Source organism: Prunus dulcis, chromosome 1, assembly GCF_902201215.1.
Source record: "Prunus dulcis chromosome 1, ALMONDv2, whole genome shotgun sequence".
Taxonomy (NCBI): Eukaryota; Viridiplantae; Streptophyta; class Magnoliopsida; order Rosales; family Rosaceae; genus Prunus; species Prunus dulcis.
Window position 1 is genome coordinate 41,811,825 of NC_047650.1, and position 20,572 is coordinate 41,832,396.

At 36.8% G+C, this 20,572-nt stretch overlaps 1 protein-coding gene and 1 long non-coding RNA gene across 6 annotated transcripts; both read right to left on the minus strand.

The window, feature by feature from the left end:
• Positions 1 to 305: 305 nt before the first annotated feature.
• LOC117630512 (transcription initiation factor TFIID subunit 1) lies at positions 306 to 18,576 on the minus strand. Of its 5 annotated transcripts, XM_034363222.1 has the most exons (22): positions 18,285 to 18,576; positions 18,126 to 18,194; positions 17,317 to 17,423; positions 15,753 to 15,815; positions 15,458 to 15,512; positions 14,364 to 14,621; positions 14,116 to 14,219; positions 13,536 to 13,683; positions 12,156 to 13,260; positions 11,659 to 11,861; positions 11,299 to 11,536; positions 10,149 to 10,485; positions 6,478 to 6,687; positions 6,281 to 6,373; positions 5,571 to 5,771; positions 5,175 to 5,381; positions 4,333 to 4,822; positions 3,870 to 4,051; positions 3,589 to 3,705; positions 3,036 to 3,092; positions 1,802 to 2,935; positions 306 to 940 (listed from the first exon to the last, which is right to left on the minus strand). In XM_034363222.1, the coding sequence occupies exons 2-22, from the start codon at positions 18,169 to 18,171 to the stop codon at positions 578 to 580; spliced, it is 5,718 nt and encodes a 1,905-aa protein (XP_034219113.1). In that variant the 5' UTR covers positions 18,172 to 18,194; positions 18,285 to 18,576; the 3' UTR covers positions 306 to 577. The 5 variants fall into 5 exon arrangements, with proteins under 5 accessions (XP_034219113.1, XP_034219131.1, XP_034219120.1 ...); XM_034363240.1 differs by having other exon boundaries at positions 14,116 to 14,207; positions 15,467 to 15,512; positions 18,126 to 18,576; XM_034363229.1 differs by having other exon boundaries at positions 15,467 to 15,512; positions 18,126 to 18,576.
• A 366-nt stretch (positions 18,577 to 18,942) lies between these two features.
• On the minus strand, positions 18,943 to 19,645 carry LOC117615168. The gene is made up of 2 exons (XR_004583969.1): positions 19,364 to 19,645; positions 18,943 to 19,224 (listed from the first exon to the last, which is right to left on the minus strand). It is a non-coding gene; the product is annotated as an uncharacterized LOC117615168 (long non-coding RNA).
• Positions 19,646 to 20,572: the final 927 nt, after the last annotated feature.

A 20,572-nucleotide genomic window follows, 5' to 3' on the forward strand; every position in this document is an offset into this window, starting at 1 on the left:
CGTTGGAAAGGATTTGATATATCGATCAAGTTGTACTCAGGAAACCAAACACCAATACTGGAAGGGAATGTCAGATGCATGAAATGAAGATGAAATAACATCCAGCACAAAAAATCTTTTGATCCTCCTGCTCAGATCGGTGACTTTGCAAGATGAAATTTTGATTGAAAAACTGATATGTCAATGAAACCTTTTATTTTTTATTTTGTATAATTTAATACAAGCATATATTGGGGGAGGGGGGAATCAAACCTAGGACATTGAGTGCAGGCTAAATGCTCTTAAGCACTTGAGATACAAGCCACTTGTGTCAATGAAACTTTTTAAACATTGCAGTCACTGTACAACTAATACAATTTTAAAACGGATGTTATTCAGCAACTCAAACACAAATTACAGCAGATAATCACAAATTTACAGGAGATGCGACTATTTTCTTTGATTGATGCTTCCTGACATGTCAGATGAAGCCGACGCAGTCTCTTTAATCCACAATACCTAAAAACTTATTCCGGCAAAAGTAGGCATTCTTCTTTGAAAAAATAAAGTTACGGATATGAAATCAGTATCAATATCTCTAAAAATCTGCAGATTCAATGCCTGCTTCAGCTTCAGTCAAGCTTTCGTCATTCTCAACCAACATATAGTCACAAAGCTCTAAGAGCTGATCTGCGAGAGGAGGTATACCTGGATTACGCCCATCATTATATTTGTGAGCATTATAAGTTATCTGCCACACATCGTGCCTGAATTGCTCCCTGCTCTTGTACTCCATTTTCCTCACCTTCTCCCTGATTGTAGACAGATCCATGGGGCGCTCTATGATGTCCAGGTAATCAGGAGCTTCCTTTTTGGATACTGGTTTAAGAAAAAGATACGATACTTCAATTCGATCTTTGAGGGTTTCTATAATACGCTCCAAGATGTTTGCCAGACCAACCTGTAGAAAAAGTACGAAGATTTAAGAATGTTTTGTACAGTATTACATAGGATATTTGTTATTATACAAGCCTCTTGGAGGTCGATGTGAATATTTGTATACCATCTGTGAACATTGCAATCAATTTATAATGACACACTGTAATTTCTTACAACAAAGAAATTACAAAAGTCATTGGCACCTTTGGCGTGTATGAGAGTTTAGCTTGCACAATTTCAGAAAAGAACAATGGGCCCTTCTCTTCCGCGTTTTGTTTTATTTTCTTACATATTAGAACAAGCATTACCTCATCCCATTCCTATTCTGCGTTTGTAGGTATTCACTAAACAATTACTGAACATCACTAAAATGCAGTATTGAGACCAGTTAAATAAATCAACTCCAAGAAAGATACGGGGAAAAAAAAAAAAAAAAGGATGTTTGTCTTAGCACATAAATTTAACAGGATTTCTCACCAACGACCCATAAAAACTACATAAATAAACTCCCCCAAAAAGTGATTCGTAATTGCTTCCACTCTTTTTACTGTTTTATTTGAGATGAATATGTTTACTGTTTTATAAGTACAGAGAAATACTAAGTCACACCACAAACAAAACTCTACCAAATAAATTTTGATTAAAAGTCAGTGTGATCCCACTGGAAAACAAGTAATAATTCTAAAAGAACAGTTGCAATTCGTAGTGGGTAGACTGGGTTTGTCCATTTCAACCGATCAATTCCTAAATTTTATCCTGATGTAGGCGGTGTGAACTACCACATATTGTAGAATGAATCCGCCACCAGTTGTAATAAAGGTGGCATGTGCGGGGAAAATCTGAATGAACGAAAATAACTTGAAGATAAGCATGAACATATTACCTCTCCCCCTCTACGACGCTTTGTTATTGGGGCAGATTCTCCACCATACCTTCCCAATTCAACAACTGGCCTCCTTTTTGCACCCCGATCTCTTTCTTGCATCCTTTTGTCAAATCTTCTTGCTCGTGAGTCCTCTATATAATCCTCTCTTATCTCAGGCCTTTTCTTCTTCTGTTTGTTCTTCTTTGCTTTCTGGCGTTCTTCTTCTTCCCTCTCTTGTCTGATGACTGCTTCATATCTTCTAATCTCTGCTAGTCTTTCTTGCTCCTCTATCATTCTCATTTCCTCTTCGTAAAGCCTCCTGGCCCTCTCTTCTTTCAATCTCTCTTCATTTCTCCGTTTTTCTTGCTCCTCCCTTGATCTCTTATCATCTCTAGCTTTCTTTTTTGCAGCTTCCTTAGCCAAATACATGTTCTCTTCCTTCCTGTTCTTTTCAGAACTTGTCAATTCAACAATTCTTTTAGTTTTCCTATGTTCAACATGAGTACTCCCATCCTGACTGACCTGATCTATATCAATAATTTCTTTTGGACGTTTAATTATAATTTTCTTATGATGTTGCTCTCTCTGTGCCTCCATTGATGGTCGTTTAGCAATTAAGGGCTTTTGCGATTCCACCTGGTCTCTATCTGTATTTGCTGGTGGCCGTATAACAATAGTTGGCTTTTGTGATTCGACATGGCCCTTATCTGTATCTGTGGGAGGCCGTATCACAATAGGTGGCTTCTGAGATTCAACAGGTGCATTTTCAGGTTTCATCTTGTTCGATATTATTATCTTGTTCACCTTAAAAGTGGGCTTCCCAGTTTCCGGATCAGATGCCACCGGACGTTCAGAGCTCTCTGTCTCTCCAAGAGCCTGTTTATCAGGAAGCTTTTCAGTTGACCCACATTTGAATTTCAATGGAAGAACCTTTGTACTCAGACCAACGTCGACATCAGAAGCTTCAACCACGGCAATTTTGGTTGCACTTTTAGGTACCAGCTTCTTTGTCGTAGTTTTCTGCTGAGCCTGATTAGATGGATTCAGAGCAGTGATCTTTCCATCTGCTTTATCCAGATCTGGAGTGTCGCTGTGTGTTTCCTGATCTTCACCATACTTGGGGCAGTTCTTGTTTGTTCTCATGTGTCCAGCCTAGGCCATCAAAAAGGTAAACAATCAGTATTAAATTATTAGTCATACCATTAGCAAAATATTACCAAAACTCTAAACTAAACTTATCTGAGTTATATACCTGATGACATGCTCCACATATAAATTTCTCTCGTGCTGATTTCTTCTCCTTATATGTCTGAATTCAAAGAGGTAGCCAAATTAAGAACGATTTCTAAGAGGGGGAAAAGTACAAATATATGAGACATTCCACAGATCCGAGAATCATTAGCACATAGTAAAGTTGATGGGAATGTACAACAAATAAGAATAACAGTATTACACGTTATCACCTCCAAAATGCAGCCAGACTGTCTTGTATTGGTTATCAAATGGAAGAAAATGCACAAGCGTATATTCAAGAAGGAATGTTACAAACAAAAACATACAAGGTTTTTTAAATACAATCATACTTTCCCAGTGCAGGCAGTTTCCTTGTGTACATTAATTAAAGTATAAAATCAGAAAGAAACAAAAAGTAAGCAAAAACAGAAAGTATGTGTGGTCAAAAGAAAAAAGGAAATGCAGTAAGTCGGTAGCAACTTAAGTATTAAAGAAATGCAAAGAAGAAATAAGCACAAAGCACAAGGAAAGAAAAGAAAAGGAGCCAGCAGTTTTATAACAAGCTCACTTGCCTTGCCACCATCTCCTGATATCTTCAGTTTCTTATTCATCAGACCAGTATGTGTGATATCATTATTTTTCATTCCTTTAAGTGTTCCGGCCTTTTTTCTTTTAAGAGGATTTTCCACCTGCAACCAAAACACGAACATTACATACAGTTCAACCTACATGTATAGGGAAAGAATATCTTCATGATCAGAAATGACGTACATGTTTAAACAAGAAGAGCTGAATTAAAAGATAAAATAAATAAATCAAGACTAAACATGACGAAATGGTGATTCATTCTTACCAGTTTCACATCTCCAACTGGATTTTCTTTTGAAGTATAGGATTCATCAGGTTGTGCTGCACCAATTATTTTCTTCGCCCTATCTGCATTTTCGAAGCCATAATTTGTTCGCGACCCAGGAGCCAACCCCAGCTCCTCCCCAGAAACTCTTGTTTTCTTCTTCTTCCTCCTCTCAGTTTCATCTGTGTAACAGCTGTCATGGTCAACCACATATCACAAAAAGGAACACAATGACATTCACCAGATAGAATTCAAATTCTCACATGTGCACATTAGAAATTGAGCAATAACCAATATCAGCAGGTCTATTCCCAAATAACAAAACAAAACAAAAGTCACCTAAATATTGATAGGCACAACCAATCCATTTAACAGAACCTACATTGGAAGTAGGAAATACTCAATCTAATATTTTCCGCACAGCACAAACGTAACTAAACAAAAGTAACATAAATATCCTTACCATCCATAAGCAACCTGCATAACTCTGCTGCTTCTGCTGCTTCATCTTCAATCTCCTCTTCTGCCTGAGCCAAGGAAGGGCGCCTTCTCATTTTAAGCCCTTTAACACCATCCAATTTATCATGATTGGATTCATGATCACCGCCTAGCACTTCTTCACATTCTTCTGCATCAAGCAAATTTTCTAAATCCCCAGCAAAGGAATCCAGATCGCTATTATTTCCTTCAGAGTCGCTCTCATTTTCTTCCCCATCTAGAGCTGAAAGACTCTGAACTTGCCGATCCCAAATTTCTTGACACTTCTCCCGGTTCTGCTGCTGTAGCTGAAGGAAGGACATACGCTGGCCACGTGCATATTTACTGATAGTGTTTGCATCAACTTTTACCCCAGATGCAGCTTGCTCACTTGAAAGCTTGCGTATCATTGCAATCCGATGCCATCTAGTCTGTCTCGCAATCAGTTCATCAGAAACACCGAATTTAAGAAGAACCTGGGAATAAGAACACAATTAAAGTCAACATAAAACAATAAATACATCTATATATCCCACAACATTTCCGAAAGGAAACAGAGACGCTAAAACACCCTATTGTACAATGGAAGATAATTTTAAGTTACGAGGGCATAGACCTACTAGCAATTTCTTATGCACACCAGGATATCTTTTTAAAGTCACATAAAATATACTTATTTCTGTCCTACATGTTAACAAGGATAGCAAAGATTTAATTAAACAAAAAGGTAGAGATGCCCATAAGGGAAGCTAGAAATATAAATTAAGATTTTTAAATAACGTCTTTTTTCTTGACCGTTCAATGAGATTTAGGGCAGCATTAATGCACCTCTCGTGCAGCCTCCATGCTTAATCTGCGTAGATCAGCATCTGTTCCGGTAACAGTGGAACCTCCTCGAGTAGCAGCAGATTTTTTTTTCACCACTGCACTTGACATAGATGCTTTTGGTGCAGCACGAACATAACTAAAACCTAGGCCCCGGCCAGATGGATCACCAACACCAGATATTTCCAAACGCTCAATATTTTCTTTTCCCTTAAAAACAACAAAGAAGATTGTGTAAACAAACAAATAAATGGAAAAGAGGTACTGATGGATGCTAGACTAATTACCTTTTCCAGCCAATTAACCACGAGAATATGATGCAAATCTCAAAAACAGGATCACAAGTAAAAGTGCACTTGATGAAAAAAAGAAATCATAGAGTCAAAGATATATGTTTACCTGTGTACATGCTACAAAATTGCTACTCAAGTTCCATGGAGTAATCTGCAGTTCCCTTTCAATGTGTGATGCAGCAGCCAGAGTAATTGCGTCATCAGGGAGACGACTCATTGCAGATGATATGGCAGAGGGATGTGTTTCAGTAATTCCCAAATGTTTGAGCCGGTAAAGACCAGCTTGCATGCTTTCATAGGCACACACCTATACAGCAAAAAGTTAAGAACAAAAATGATGCATGAGCATCATATCTCTTTGGTCATAACTACTATTTAACCTGCTGAGTTGAGGCGTCAAATTGATAACTTATTGCAATCCATTTCTAAAATTGCAAGACAAAGTATAAAGGATAAACTAGATAAGTTGTTTCCTTCAAGCCATTTATAAACTGTATAGAAGTATTGCATCAATGTGCCTGAATGACTCTGTGCTAACATGATGAAACAAACGCTTCATGCTATTCAACTAAATGTCCATCAGAGATTCAAGAATTAATTACACTTTGAATGTTTATTAAGCCAAACTTTGGCTGCCAAAGCATATGCATTTAGATGAGATTAGATTTTGATGAAGAACAATCATTAGAAGAGTTCAATTATTAGGGGACAACATTAGGAATAACAATGGATTTCTATGAAGCATCCACAAACAAGAATGTTCGATCGATTTAACTTAACAAAAGCAGAAAAGCAAAAGATTTAAGTGTAACTCACCTCTTCTGGCTTCACCATATTTCTTAATTCATCCTCTGAGAAAATTCGGAAGTTGCGTTTCTTAACCCACATCCATTGTCCATTTGATCCCCTCTGGAAATGTGGCATATCCATTCAGAATGATAAGTTGAGTAAAGAACAGTAAACAATAAAATAATAATAATATATCAAAAGAGAATTGAGCAAAAAGAAAGTGCCTGCAAATTTGCATGTTCCTTCAGCTTCTTCCGAAGAAAGGCTTCAGATAGATAAGGAAATTGTGAAGGTAGCTCATCTGAGCGGATACAAGGAAGAAAATGGCGCTTTTCGGCAGCACGGAACTCTCGGCACATGTAGACTAAGAGCCTGTTAATCATATAAGTTTGAAGATTCTTAGTTCCAGGAGACATTACCTCCATGAGAGGTTCCTGCAAACAATAGTAGGAGAACAACTCAGATTCAACAATATATGTTCTGGAAAGATTGTCTCTTAATACACATAGATCTACTGAAATTGTTATTGACTGGCAGTGCACAATTTAGACACAATTAATCTACTAATATTCCAACATGGAAAAGCAAACAAACAAAATAAAACCACAATGGAACCAAGTAACGGATATCGACCTAGAGAATCGTATTACAAAATCCAGGATATATACTAAAACACTCAGACAAACGAAAAGCTTTCACTTTATGGTAGCGTCACGTTTTCCGCTAAACCCACGAACATCAATTTCACATAGAATTTGAAGTTTCAGTTGGAAGGCAGAAAATGTCATCTCCTTCAGTTACACTTCTCCACAAGTAGCAAACCTCACTTCACAACAGCTAGCAAATCCATCCTAATAACTGAGAATGCGTTCTCTGCAGCAACCGACACCCATAAAGCTGACTAAAATCTCACTCAACCGCTCAGTTTTTCCACTCCAACCCCATTCTAATCCTTAAAAATACAAAGACTAGATGCAGGCTCTGACCATTAACAAATTATCAGCAAAAGTTTAAATCATTTCTATAGCAAGCAACTACCTATTTATATCTTCTTATCGTATGACGAATAGTCACTACCTGCACCACCAACATTACTTTTACATTATAAAGAGTACCTCAGAAAGAAGGTTCTTTTCATTTTCTTTGTCAAATAAACAATCAATTAGCCTCCTAAGATTCCTCTTTTTTCTTACTCAATGGCATACAATCCCTCTGAGCTTGATACTTGCAGTTGGGTCCATTCCAAATAGTTCATGATGTTTCGTGGTTAAAAATGACTTATCCTGCTACCCGAGCACAATTGTCTAAGTAATCCAATGAGAACCTCAGAAAAAGACGGCATTTTCCTTCATAAGAAACATGCTTTCACTAATATAAAGAAACGTTACAAAACATGAACAAAACAAGATATAAAAAAAATATAAAATAAAAAACAGCAACACTCCAATTATAAAACAAAGCCTGAAAGAAATATCCAGATACTTTGGAGATACCAACATTCAAAGGGAAGGTCAAAAGCGAACTCTATCCCACAAAAGATCCCTCAAATATCCTTTTACTCCACTCCATCCACATCACCCAAAAAATTACCACCACAGCACATCTCCCCAAAGCTATACCTCTCCCAATTCAGCACAAGAAGCCAGAGTATCCCAATTCACTTGGGCCTCCGTAAACAATCTTCTCCACAAGGACAATTTAATGGGGCAACAAAGCAGTAGGTCATCCAAAATTTCAGTAGAATTTTGCACATCACACCAATGGGGATAGAGGCACCAGTATTGGTCGTCTTCTCGAATAAACAAATAATTCACCTATCCTAGAGCTATAATCCAAGCTAACACCCGTACTACAGGAGGTACTTTGGCCTTCGAAATACGTGGGGCTGAAAAGAGAAAGAGAAGAGTTGTCCAACAATTTTTTTGAATAAGATGTATAAGAGAATACTACCGAAGACTCCCAATTTCCATAATCTTCTACCCGGCCTAGATGGAACCAAACAAATGTTTCTAAGACAACCAATAACTCGGTTAGCTTCCCCCCTCATACTCCTTAAAATTTCCATGAAAGCCAAAGTCCCAACTCAGAGGAGAAGTAGAAGATTCTACACACAAGCTCACAATAGAACATTATGGAAACAAGGTAAACTGTATACGGGAGGAAAAGGAGTGGATACAGCCGTTTCTCCGACCCAGCACTCATCCCAAAACATAAATTAAGAAATCAAGCAAGGAACATTGAGACATTCTGTCCAAGGGCTTGAACCCCTCTAATCACAACAATAGAATCACACCTATTTTCTTTTTGGTGAAGAATCACACCTATTTTATGACAGAAACCAAAGGAGCCCCGCGCTCTTGTTCAAACCTCCATAATCATTTTCCATGAAGACTTTCATTTCTACTTACCATATTCCCAACAACTAACCTCATATTTCAAACACCTGGGACACCAAATCCCATTTAACCCAATGGTCTTTTCTACCTTCCAATATTCCTTGCCATAGAAACTTCCTCATCAAGCTTCCCAATTTTTCTCCACGCTAACAGGACTAAAAAAAGTGGAATATAGATAGGCATGCAGCAAAGAACTGATTGAAAAAGTGTTAGTCTTTTTCACCTCCAGATAAAAAAGGCTAAATAAGTACCAACGGAAGGTTCTCACCCCGTCGCCAACATTGTTCTCCAACAATGTGCGCTGGACAAAAGGAGCCACCATTCTCTTTCTTTCTTCAATCACTTTGATCTGACGCTGCCGCTGGCAACTTATAGCCAGAAGACGCAAGACGAGGACGATATATCTACATTAACATAATCTGTCTTCTCGTCTTCATAAGATCGGTTTGTACCAGTAATTCAAGCGGTCAGATCAATGTTCAACGAATGGCACACAGGGTCTCACATTTTCTCCAACTTCTTCCCCATTGGATCCCACAAACTAATTGCCATAGGATTAACCCCAAGTGGCAGCACTAAATATTTCATAGGCCACTTATCCACCTCAGAACCAAAGGCCAATTCTAACTCCCTTACTTTTCTTGCATGTGTATTGATCCCAGCAGTTGAACATTTGCCTCTATTTATCTTCAAACCAGAAACAGTACTGAAAACTTCTAGTACTGACATAAACTTTCTCAAATTTTGATCCCCCCCCAAAAAGGGAAAAAAATTGTATCTTCCATTAACTACATATGCAAGATCTCCATTTCTTGCCTACCAACTACCAATCCCCTTTCATATTCATCTCCTTTGCTCTTTCCACCAATCTACTCAAACCATCCACCACCACAGTAAACAAAGAAGAAGAAAGTATCTCCTTGGCTTAACCTTTTGATGCTCCAAATTTAAGGCTTGGTCTTCCATTAATTAAAATTGGAATCTTATCTCAATTCAAAACCCCCTTTCCACTTCTTCCAAATAGCATAAATCCTTTTTGTTCTAAAGAAAAATCCACTCCCTCCCTTATGGGCTGTATTTGACTCCACCTAGACATGAGGGAGAATGTTGTATGGATTGTTGGGTTGTGAGCTTGATATATATTCATGGACGCATTTCCCAATGGCTCGGACATTGAGAACCCACACTGGCTTAACAGCTCATCCAAAAACAAGTAAATGTTACATTTATGTTCTGTTTGAATTATTATGTAATATGTGTTACGTCAGAACTATGGAAATGCAACAATGTACTAAAATGCATACAAGAAAATCACTTTTTTATAATCAAACAACGACATGAGTAAAGCCAAGCACCAACAACTTGCATCAGTTGCCCGTAAATCACCAACATGAGGAGAGACCAAAAAAAAAAAAAAAAAAAAAAAAGCTTCTGAAACCCAAGAGAACAAAATAAAAATATTGGAGGATTATGCAATGAAGGGTATTGCTATTACAAACCTGTTGGCCAACAACATTAAGTTTGTCAATGCGTCTAATTGAAAGCTTTCCCTTTGCAGAACGAACCAACAAATAATCAGTTGATGGCACCTTATGAGAAAATACAGGAGCTCTATACATGTTTGTTTCAAGCGATGACTGACTACAACCAGCTTTTGTATCTCCAAGAAAAGGTGATTTATCAGCAGGATTTAGTGAGATGACATGTCCCAAACTGTTGCTGTCACTGCGTAACAAAGAACCAGTTTGATCATCTGGGGCTGATTTTTGATAATAAGTGCACAATCTTGCACCCATACCAGCATTGCTCAAAAGTAAAGGTCTTTCCTCACAGTACCTGCAAAGAAAATAAATCAAATTAGTTTGGTATGGTCACCTCCATATCTGTACAGTTGAAAAAAAAGAAGTTATGCTTGTCCAAAAGAAAAACCAAGGAACAATACTTCTTTTTTTTTTAAAAAAAAAAAAGCAACAGGCATATACTAAAGTAGAAAATCTAATTACAAAGAGTGGATAAGGAATCCAAAATCCGAAGAGAAAACAGAAAATACCAAAAAAAAAAAAAGGGGGGGAGGAGTTATAAAGCTCAAACTTGAAAAATCTAATCAAACATTAAAGAAGAATGAGAATATCCCTAAAATCAACCAAAACCAATGCCCACAGAGCTGCCCAGAACCTCCTCACTCTTTCCCAGTACATCATCAAAACAATAAATTCATTTAACTGCCCTTATTAGTCCCTAGAAATTGATGTCAACGTAAGATATCAGCTTCCTGAATTTGTGATTCAGCACAACTTTTGGTGCTTGGAATATCATAAACCTTGTAGTTGTAGAAATCAAGAAAACTACTTTAATGATCCTTCATACTCTTAAGATTGATAACTTGTCCTCAGATTCCATAAAATAAAGCAATGAAAGACATCATTTCATACTTTTAAGATTGATAAGTTGTCCGAAGAACAATCAATTCAATTGCAAGATACAAAGCGAAGCATCAATCTGACATTTACTGTCATACAAAACAATGAAGGCGATCACAATAAGAACAGCATCGGAAGAATATCACAATAACCATCAAACAAACCCACTCATACAGGGGAAAGGGGAAACAACATAAAAGGTTTAAAACAGGTCTTTGAAGTTGCTTACTCCATTAGAAACACATGACCATCTTTCACAGAAAGGTCAGATTTCTTCTTAAATGCTCCAGGAGGCCGCAAAGATTTATTCTCACCAGGAATCTTTTGTGCCTTTGGCAACAAGTATATTTTTGTACGAACAAGATGAAGCAAAGAATTTGGTTGAACATTCTGGGCTGCAAGAGATTTATCATCTTCAAGTTCCTTCCCTAAATAAAACAACTTCACAGTTTCGGATGGCTTAAAATCTACAAAATCAAGAATACTGAGTCAGCTTTTAAACTTCTCCACATACTTCAAAAGAATTCATCAATTAAAAAACTTAAACATAAATACACAAGACAAACACATTAAAATGAGAGGGGTCAACCTAGCTTTTTTGAAGCTTTTGATTTAACAGAAGAGACTGTTTCCTCAGCATCCACATGAAGCTTACTTCCTTTCCCACCCAAGCTCTTTATGATAATTTTCATTGGTCCTTGAGTGGGGAGCTTCCCTCGTTCTTTTACAGCCACTTCATTGTCATGGGGATACCATAAAGATTTTGGTCGGTGAAAATTAGCCACACACTTACTGCAAAAAAGTTATTTTTTTGAGAAATCTCAAAAACCTTGCAAGACTTACTCTATTATCATATAACAAAACGAAATTACAGTTTAGCTGTGATTCATATTTCTTTCCTATGCATGACCCAGTATAGTTAACAGTACTTGTGCAGATAAGCACTGTTTTTGAAACAGAGCCAAGTCACTATAAACCATGACATACTGATAAAGTAAAAACAACATTCAAACAAAATAAAGAATGCAAGCAGCAGTATCAGAACAAATAAAGAAAAATTAGGGAATATATAACAATCCGTCTTACTTGCTTAACCTCAGTTTCATTGTCTGTAACATCAGGGCAGGTTGTGAGTGATAAATCTTTATGCCCTGCACTGTGCGTCTTTTAGAATTTGATTTCAGTTGCTGAGAAGTTTTCCTATTTGAATAGTGTTTATCATTAGCAACATATCGCCAACCAAATTGACCTCCGTGACCTGGCAGCTCAAAAGAATCCCCATTGCTCAAGTTTACCGGGCGAGTCACAATCATGGCCCCTGAATGAAGCCTAAGATGTTCACTTTCCTTGTTATCCAAAATCTCAAAAAGCATTTGCTCATCTTGAAGATCGAGGATAAGTTTTGGCTTTCCAGTAGGCATATCTGGGTCCCAAATTATCTGGTCTAACCAGGATCCTTTTAGCATGTCTCTATTCTGTGAAGTGAGTTTGCTAAATTCCCTCACAGCATCGCTCTGATGAAGCTTCTCACCGACACTCTCCATTGTACCATCTGTATGGTCATCCACTTCAAATCGAGATTCTAGCCTTAAAAGTTGGGGATGGCATCTGCTTTCTGAGACAGGAAGACATAAAAGTTCTGATGAATTTCTTGAGCCAAAAGGCTCCAATAGACTACATGAGCTATGCAGCACAACAGCATGATCCTTCTCATCAGGTTCTTTTGGGGGCTCTAACAGAATATTTTGTGACCCACAATCAGGTTCTGTTTCACTATTAATTGAAACTTCATCAGGTCCCGAAATTTCACAACTCTCATCAGAATTGTCACTTGCTACAGGAGAATTGCCCCAAACAATTCCTTCTTCCCAGTCTAGTTGATCAAGAGGATAAAATTTTGAACACGAAGGTGACTGCCTTCCCACAGAAATATCACAAATTTGATCCTCTTTCAATGGTTCTGCATTGAGACAGGAGTCCTTTATTGGCCCGTCATCCAGCAGAGCAACTGAATTAGCCGCTTTAAGAACACCAAACTTTGCATTTTCCGAGTCAGTGTCATTGAGTGCTGAGATGTCATATTTCATTGCATCTGCCTGTTTCAAAGATTGCAATCCGTGACTAGATCCTTTTAAGAATGCCTCTTCATCCTCTTCAATGATATCCGAAACATCCATGGATTTGTACCTATCTGAAAGAATGTTGGTTTAATTCTGTAAACAGTACTAAAAATAAAACTAGATGAAGCAATAAGATACAAACCAAAACTAGAAGACCTGTCTAACAGGAAGATAACCTAAAATGCGACTAAAATTTGACCCATAAGAAATAAAAAAATGTAACCATAATTTTTAACATAACATATGCTTTGAGACAGTAGTTTGCTGCCATTAAGATATGTAATTTCTGTCCTAGCAATTTTATCCTTGGAGGCATCAAGGAGGATTCCATATATATGCAACATACCTTTAGGAACAGAGTATCTATGTTCTCTTTTCTCAGCCTTCTTCAAGGGCACATGAATACCAAAGATTTCCGAGAATCTTAAGATCACCAATCCATCTTCTATGCATAGAACTGGCAGCGGAGTGGCACTTTTATCTGAAAGCGCTTCCTGTAATGGCCAAGAGAGATGTAAACATCAATGAAGACTAATAGAATAGTGAGAAGCACTGTCAAGATGCAATTCAGTTAAAGAACAAGCAGCAATACATGTTCCCTCAACTAGATGACAAAGAAATCACTTGCATTCACAAATTAGCTGTCTCCTTACACCAGGTATAGCATGTCAAAGAAATTAGAGAACAAATATAGACATATGACAAAATACAAATGTAGTCTAGTACGCATTGCTTAGGAAACAATATAATTGTATCCACGATCATGTCCCCAACTTGTCAGAGAAAATGTTTTTCTTGGTAGGAAACAGAATGAACATACGTGACAATGAAAACAATTCTTTCTTTACAAGTAACATGTCAGAATAAATAATATCCGAGAGCAAGAATTGATATGCAACTTTTTATACATATTATCACAAACAGACCTGAAACTCTTCTACATGAGCATCCAAATTTTCAGAGTCCAAACCGCCAATTTGATAATCATCCTCAGAATATTTTTCTCCTTTAGAATCCCCTGCAAGACAACCTATCAAATTATACAACTACATTTAAGATGTATCTTTTCCATCCACAACTATGAGCAAGATCGATATATGTGATCTAGGTAAACACTGATGAATGCATGGTGTAAAAGTTAGCAACTAACAGAAAACTTTAACTGAGAGAACACCTGGTAAAGAGATAGTTTCAACATCAACGTTTTTTTCAACCACCTCATGCTCCACTTCCTGTTCAATTTCTTCATCGTAATCTTCATCATCAAACACAGAATGTGTGAGCTCCAAAGTAGCCAATGAAACTTGAGCAGAAAGATAATCCTTTCTGGGCAACAAATGGTCCTCCTCAGTAGCAGCTTGAATCTCAGGTCCCTCAAAATCCTCATCAATATCAAAATAATTCACTGCATTTTCAGCCTTCTCATCATAATCTGTCATAAGAGAACACAATGAGTGCATACTCACAAAATAAGAATGTGAACGATGAACTTATTTTTTATTTCCACCTCATTTATTAGAGAATGAGAGCGAGAGACTGACAGACAGACTGGCTAAGGTCAAATACAACACAGAGAATATTAGAATCACCATAGCTTCACCCAGTGGAGAAGTCAAATTGTACAATGTACAGCCTTAAAGAACAGGTATAACAAAAATTTATCTGAGGTTAAACATCTCAGCAACACACTAGAAACAAATTTATCGCATTTGCTGCGACATTTTTATGCCCCTTAGCACAGAATCCATCTTCCACGAGAGGCAAATGGCCACTCAAGGAGCAAATTAGAAGATCAAGGGTATAACCTAGAATGCCAGGAATTAAATATTTCATATGCATAAAGTGCTAAAACGACAAATTAAATAAGACTGAAGTAATGGTTATAATTGTGAAATCGCATCCAAGGTTTTCTGGGTGGTACAGAATTGGAAGAAGGAAAATCAGAATTATCACCTAAAAACTAAATAAAATATACAAAAAGCATCATAGTGTATTCACAAATGAATTGAGAGGGTGTAAATATAGTGCATTAGCAAAATAAATTGAGAGAGAGTAATCATAGTGCAGTCACAAATAAATCTAGAAAGAGTGATCATAGTGCATTCGCTAGATTCCTTTGTTCTTAAAATGATATTGCTTGATTGCCAATAAAAGAAATTGTAAGACAAATATAACAAATAGATATGAATTGGGACCGGGGGAGGCGGGAGGGGAGGAGTCACTAGCAAAACATCAAAAAATTGCATGAGATCGTTTTTCAAGGCTCACAATATTCACCTTCTTCAACAGCATCAGTTGATGTTTGTGGTGATTTTACTGACAGCTAAAAATCAAACAAAAAATTTACGTATCAGGGAAGAGAGTTAAAAAGAAGGGTAGGAGAAAGCACAAGTGAAGGAATAAGAGAGTTTCATAAAATTAAAAAAGCAAGTGCCAAAAAAGCAAAAAAGCAATTATAACTCCCTTAAATATAATAAGAAATTCATGACAATGGGCCCCAAGATAATATTTATGACTACCAAATAGAGCAAAACACCTAAAGAAATGGATGAGAAATCCATACATCTATGCCTGTTATAGACGGACCCAGCTTGTCAGCCAGTGCAGCGAGGTGTTCCTTTGCATCCTGTGGTTTCAGCATCAAGATTACATCACTAAACTAGAACTCAATTTAAAAGTGTAAATGCAAAAATGAGAACACTCATGAATATCTAAATGGATGATTATTGCTGATAAAGCCAAAATTTTAAATATATATATATATATATGGAAGAATAAATAATAATAATAATAATAATAATAAGAAGAAGAAGAAGAAGAAGACGAAGAAGAAGAAGAAGAAGAAGAAGAAGACGAAGAAGAAGACGAAGAAGAAGAAGAAGAAGAAGAAGAAGAAGAAGAGAGAGAGGAAGCAAGATCATTATTAAAACATTATTGCAAGCTCAAAATGCAAGAAATAGAGTCGAGTTTAAACACTTCAAAACATGAGGGCGAGTGCTCTTCAACAGGTAGACAATGATGCAAATTGTTGAATGTCCCAGAATTAATAATTTGCAGTGGACCAAGAAATCTTAAAATATATTTCAATTTCATGGCAACGGCTACTTGCATGTCAGCTTTAGAAGACATGCCAGAAATTTAGTTTATTGTTCATGCTTTTCTTGTAGAACAAGCAGTATCTGAAGTGCTGTGATATATTATTTGGTAATACGTTCGAGTATACAAATGTTAAAATATTTGTGTTTGTTTTTCTTGGACTGTCAGTCAAAACTTATAGACATTAAAATAGGTATGTGTATATTAGGGAATTTGGGAAGACGAAGAGGTCTAAAAGAATGAATTAGTTTCTTTCAAGATACTCGGATTCTCCCTTACATGACCCCAATAAAATGAAAGGCTTATAGCCTCAGAACATAAAATTAGATTTCCATTAAAAATGTGTCTTGTTCAGTTGGGGTGGCCGAATGGCTACTGTGTACTTCCTCTAGAGAAAATTCAATCCCATTCAAGCAGAACAAGATAGTTAGAGCGGAATGCTATGCAGAAATTTCTGCTCCAGCAGCTCAAACGGTTTCATAGTTTAAGTTATGATTTTGAGCCCTTTTTTTTCCTTGTTCTTCCGAGGTTAGCCTCAGTCTTATGGGGTATTTATAATTACGGTTAGAGCCTTTTAGGGTCTGTTTGGTTTAGGGTTTAGGTTTGTGGTGAGAAAGGGTGTGTTTAGGTTTCTCTATTGAGTGCTTCCATGGGAAAAGAGAGATTATCCTGTGTGAGGGAGACCCAAAACGTTCTTTGTTGTTATCTTCTTTTAGGCTCCCTTTGGATGATTTATTTGGATACTTATGGCCCGTGGATGTGGCCCAACTTGGGGTGAACCACGTAAATTGGTGTTCATTTTGTCTATGATCTATTTTGTTGTTGGGCACGGCCCACAGGAGCTTAGATTTGGAATTCCCTAACAATTCCAAGTAGGTGGACTCATCGCACATGCATTTCTATGGCCATCCATAACTTGTCAAATCTATTTCAAGCTTCAATAATTGTAAGCAAGTACTTCTTGTTACTTATTTGTTTGTTTCACCACAGTTAAACCCAAAATTAAATGAGAGGGGGGGAAGTAAGGTTACCTCGTCAAGGTAATCGGCATCAAGACCACCAGAGTCATTGACATTGCCAAACATAAATCCAAGAAATCGACTACCCCTGCCAGCCTCCTCATATTCTTCCTCATCATCTACCAAAACAAAAAAATTTGAGATCACACGATATGCAAAACTATAAGCAATAGCAAATAAGACTTGAACTACAAAGGTCAAAAAAATTAAAATTGCAAATGTGTATTTTATAAATTCACAACATTACAGACAAGGAAAAATTGAGATATCCAAATAAAAGGCAGGAAAACTTGCCAATATCTTTACAAAGGGGGGTGTCTAGCTCTTTCTTCCATTTACTCATAGACAAGTTTGGTGCATCAGCTTGAGAGGGGAGAATTGGAATATATAACTATAACTTTGTTAATATTTGTAATTGTGTGTGTACTCAAAGTGCTATCTTTGAAGCAAGCATGGAGAGAGTAGTTAACTTTTCTCATTAGAAGGAAACACCACACCACGCAATTCAATGTACCAGCAATATACATAGCACACAAAGTTGTTTAACTCGAAAGGAAATAATACTTTACTGAATGAATCAATAAAAGGCACCAACGACCGTGTACATACAGCTAAAAAGAACAGAAACACAACTAAGAAAAACTTAGAACTTGGAATGAGAAAAACAAATTCCCTAGGATCAACAGCCAGTACCAGTAAGTCGTTACCCCCCTGCTCTAGTCCAAGGCAATTTTTTATTCCTTTCAACTCTGAGTTCAACCTTTTTTAACATAACAAAGAGCGAGCAAAAAAATGCATTTTGAGTTAAACATCCAACTTACCTTCATCCCTTCCATCTTGGGAACCACCATCTGAATCATGGCCCATGTTGTAACAGCTCTGCAATAACCCTAAAGAAAATTCAAAATCTTGAAATTAGATTATAAATTTATAGCAGCCATTGCCCAACCTATTCCACTATCACCAACCACCACACCCACCACCCAATTGAACCACCACGTCAAACCCAATTGAACCACCACTGTCAAACCAAATAGAACCTCCACCTCAAATACAATCGAACCCAATTGAAGGGGATGAAGATCTGCGACTCTGAAGGGGAAAATAGAGAGAGAGCCAAGAATAGAGAACTGGTGAGAGGAGTGGGAACCAGAGAAGTTGGGAGGGAGATAGAGAAACGGAGAGAACCAAAAAAAAAGATGAGAGAAAAACAGAGGAGATGTGATTTGGGTGGGTTTTGGAGAGACAGGGAAAAGAAGGTGGGGGACGTACTGGGAAGGAGGTTTGTTTTTTCGTAATTTTCTTTTCTTTTGCGCCTTTTTTTTTTTTTTTTTTTTGCCAATATTTTCTTTTCTTTTGCTAAGGCGAGGTGTTGAGGTTGTTTCTTTTTAATTTTTTTAAATAATTCTAATTTTATTATTGTTTTACATTGGATTTTTTTTAAAAAAAAATTAGATAAAGACTAGGGTGATTTTATTTGGGATTCGGATTCTTTATTATGATTTTCTTTGTCGTGATCTGTTTGTCTTTCGTCCTACACATATCACCTCATTAAAATTTAATCTAACTATGTTTGGTATGCTTCACTAAGCCTCACTGATTGAATTGGGTTAAATAATTCTTGAAACCCATGTTTGGTAAGGGAGGAAATTATCTTAAATGAGAATATATAGTACAATAGTTAAAAAAGGCCCGGACTCGTACAGCTAATATAGTGAACCCAAAATTGGGTTCGCAAAATAGGACGCTCGCTGTTTTGAACACGCGAGTCTGACTTCCTTATCGCTTAACCCCACCACAGATCCAATCGACGAAACACAGTGCCGAGCGCTCCATCCTGGATTTCTTCTCAAAACGATCTCACCCACCAGCATAACCCAGAACCATCTCTCTTCGACATCTGAGTCCAATTCGTAGCAACTCCAGAGAAAAAAGAAAAGCAGAAAATAATGAAACTAGAAACAGAGAGAAGAAAAAAGGAAAAAGGAAGAAAAGAAAAGAGGAAAAAATCTGTGTCTGTGTACTTATGATACTGCTCCTATTTGGGTAGCTTTCTTACTTGCTGATGATGTTCTGGGGTGTTTAGAAATCGCTTGATCTGTGTTGAATCAGCGTAGTTCGTTTTCATTCGAACACACCCTTCGTTGCGCTCAGACAATGAAGACGACGGTGCTGGAAAAAATGGAGCCATCTTGCTATTGTTGCCAAATTGCTCATCTTGAATTACACGATATGATGCCCTACTTGGTGGAGACCCACAGAAAAATGGTGGCGATGAAGCCAATTGGTTACTGGATCTCTCCTCACAATTGAGGGAAAAAAAAAAAATAGAACAGAAAGAAAAGATGCAGAAGAGGAGAATAAATAAAAGAGAGAAAAATAAGGAAAATAAGAATCCATACTATTTCTTTTTTTTAAAAAAAAAAAAAAAAACAGGGAGAGAGAAAGAGAGCGCTTGATAGGAGTGGGGCTCTTTTTCAAATTCTTTTTTTTTTTTTTGGTAACTCTTTTTTAATATTCACTATTTTAATATTTAAATTAATTAAAAATTAAACATAAATAAATAATTATACAACCCAACTCTTTTTCAATTCACACGGGTTCGGTTGTATAATTATTTATTTATGTTTAATTTTTAATTAATTTAAATATTTAAATAATTATTTTTTAGTTCGACACAGTACTAAACATAGGTATTCACTATTTTTATAATTCAACTTCTTAGTCCGAAGCAACACCAAACATAAGTCAGTACTTAATCCAGTTTAAGCCAATCCGAGTTAATTCAAGACAGTCCCAGAATTTAATCATGTCTATAATAATCCGCCATACCAAACAACCCAAGAAATTTAAACTGAACACATCATACATCTGTTTTTTCCTCTTCTTCATTTTGTCTCCCACTCCTCTCATTCATCCATTCTCGTCCCAAACGCCATCGTTGTTAGTTTCGTCAGATACAGGTAAAGGCAAAGAGAGGGAAAATTGAGTCTTGGAGTGTTCTTTTATATAGAACGTAGAACCTTTTTTTTGGACGAATGGGCAGTAGTACTTGGAGTCACGTTTGATTTGGTCTAAGGAGGTTTTAGGTTTTTAATTTTACTCAACAAACCAATTATATTCTCAAGTTTTGTCACGTTTAGTTTTAATTACAAAATAATAGAATTAAGTAATACAACTAGTTAACAATATTAACGAATTGAATAAAATGTTTAAGACGTTGATCAAATTACAAAGATATGCGAATTTTCTTCCAACGAACATATGG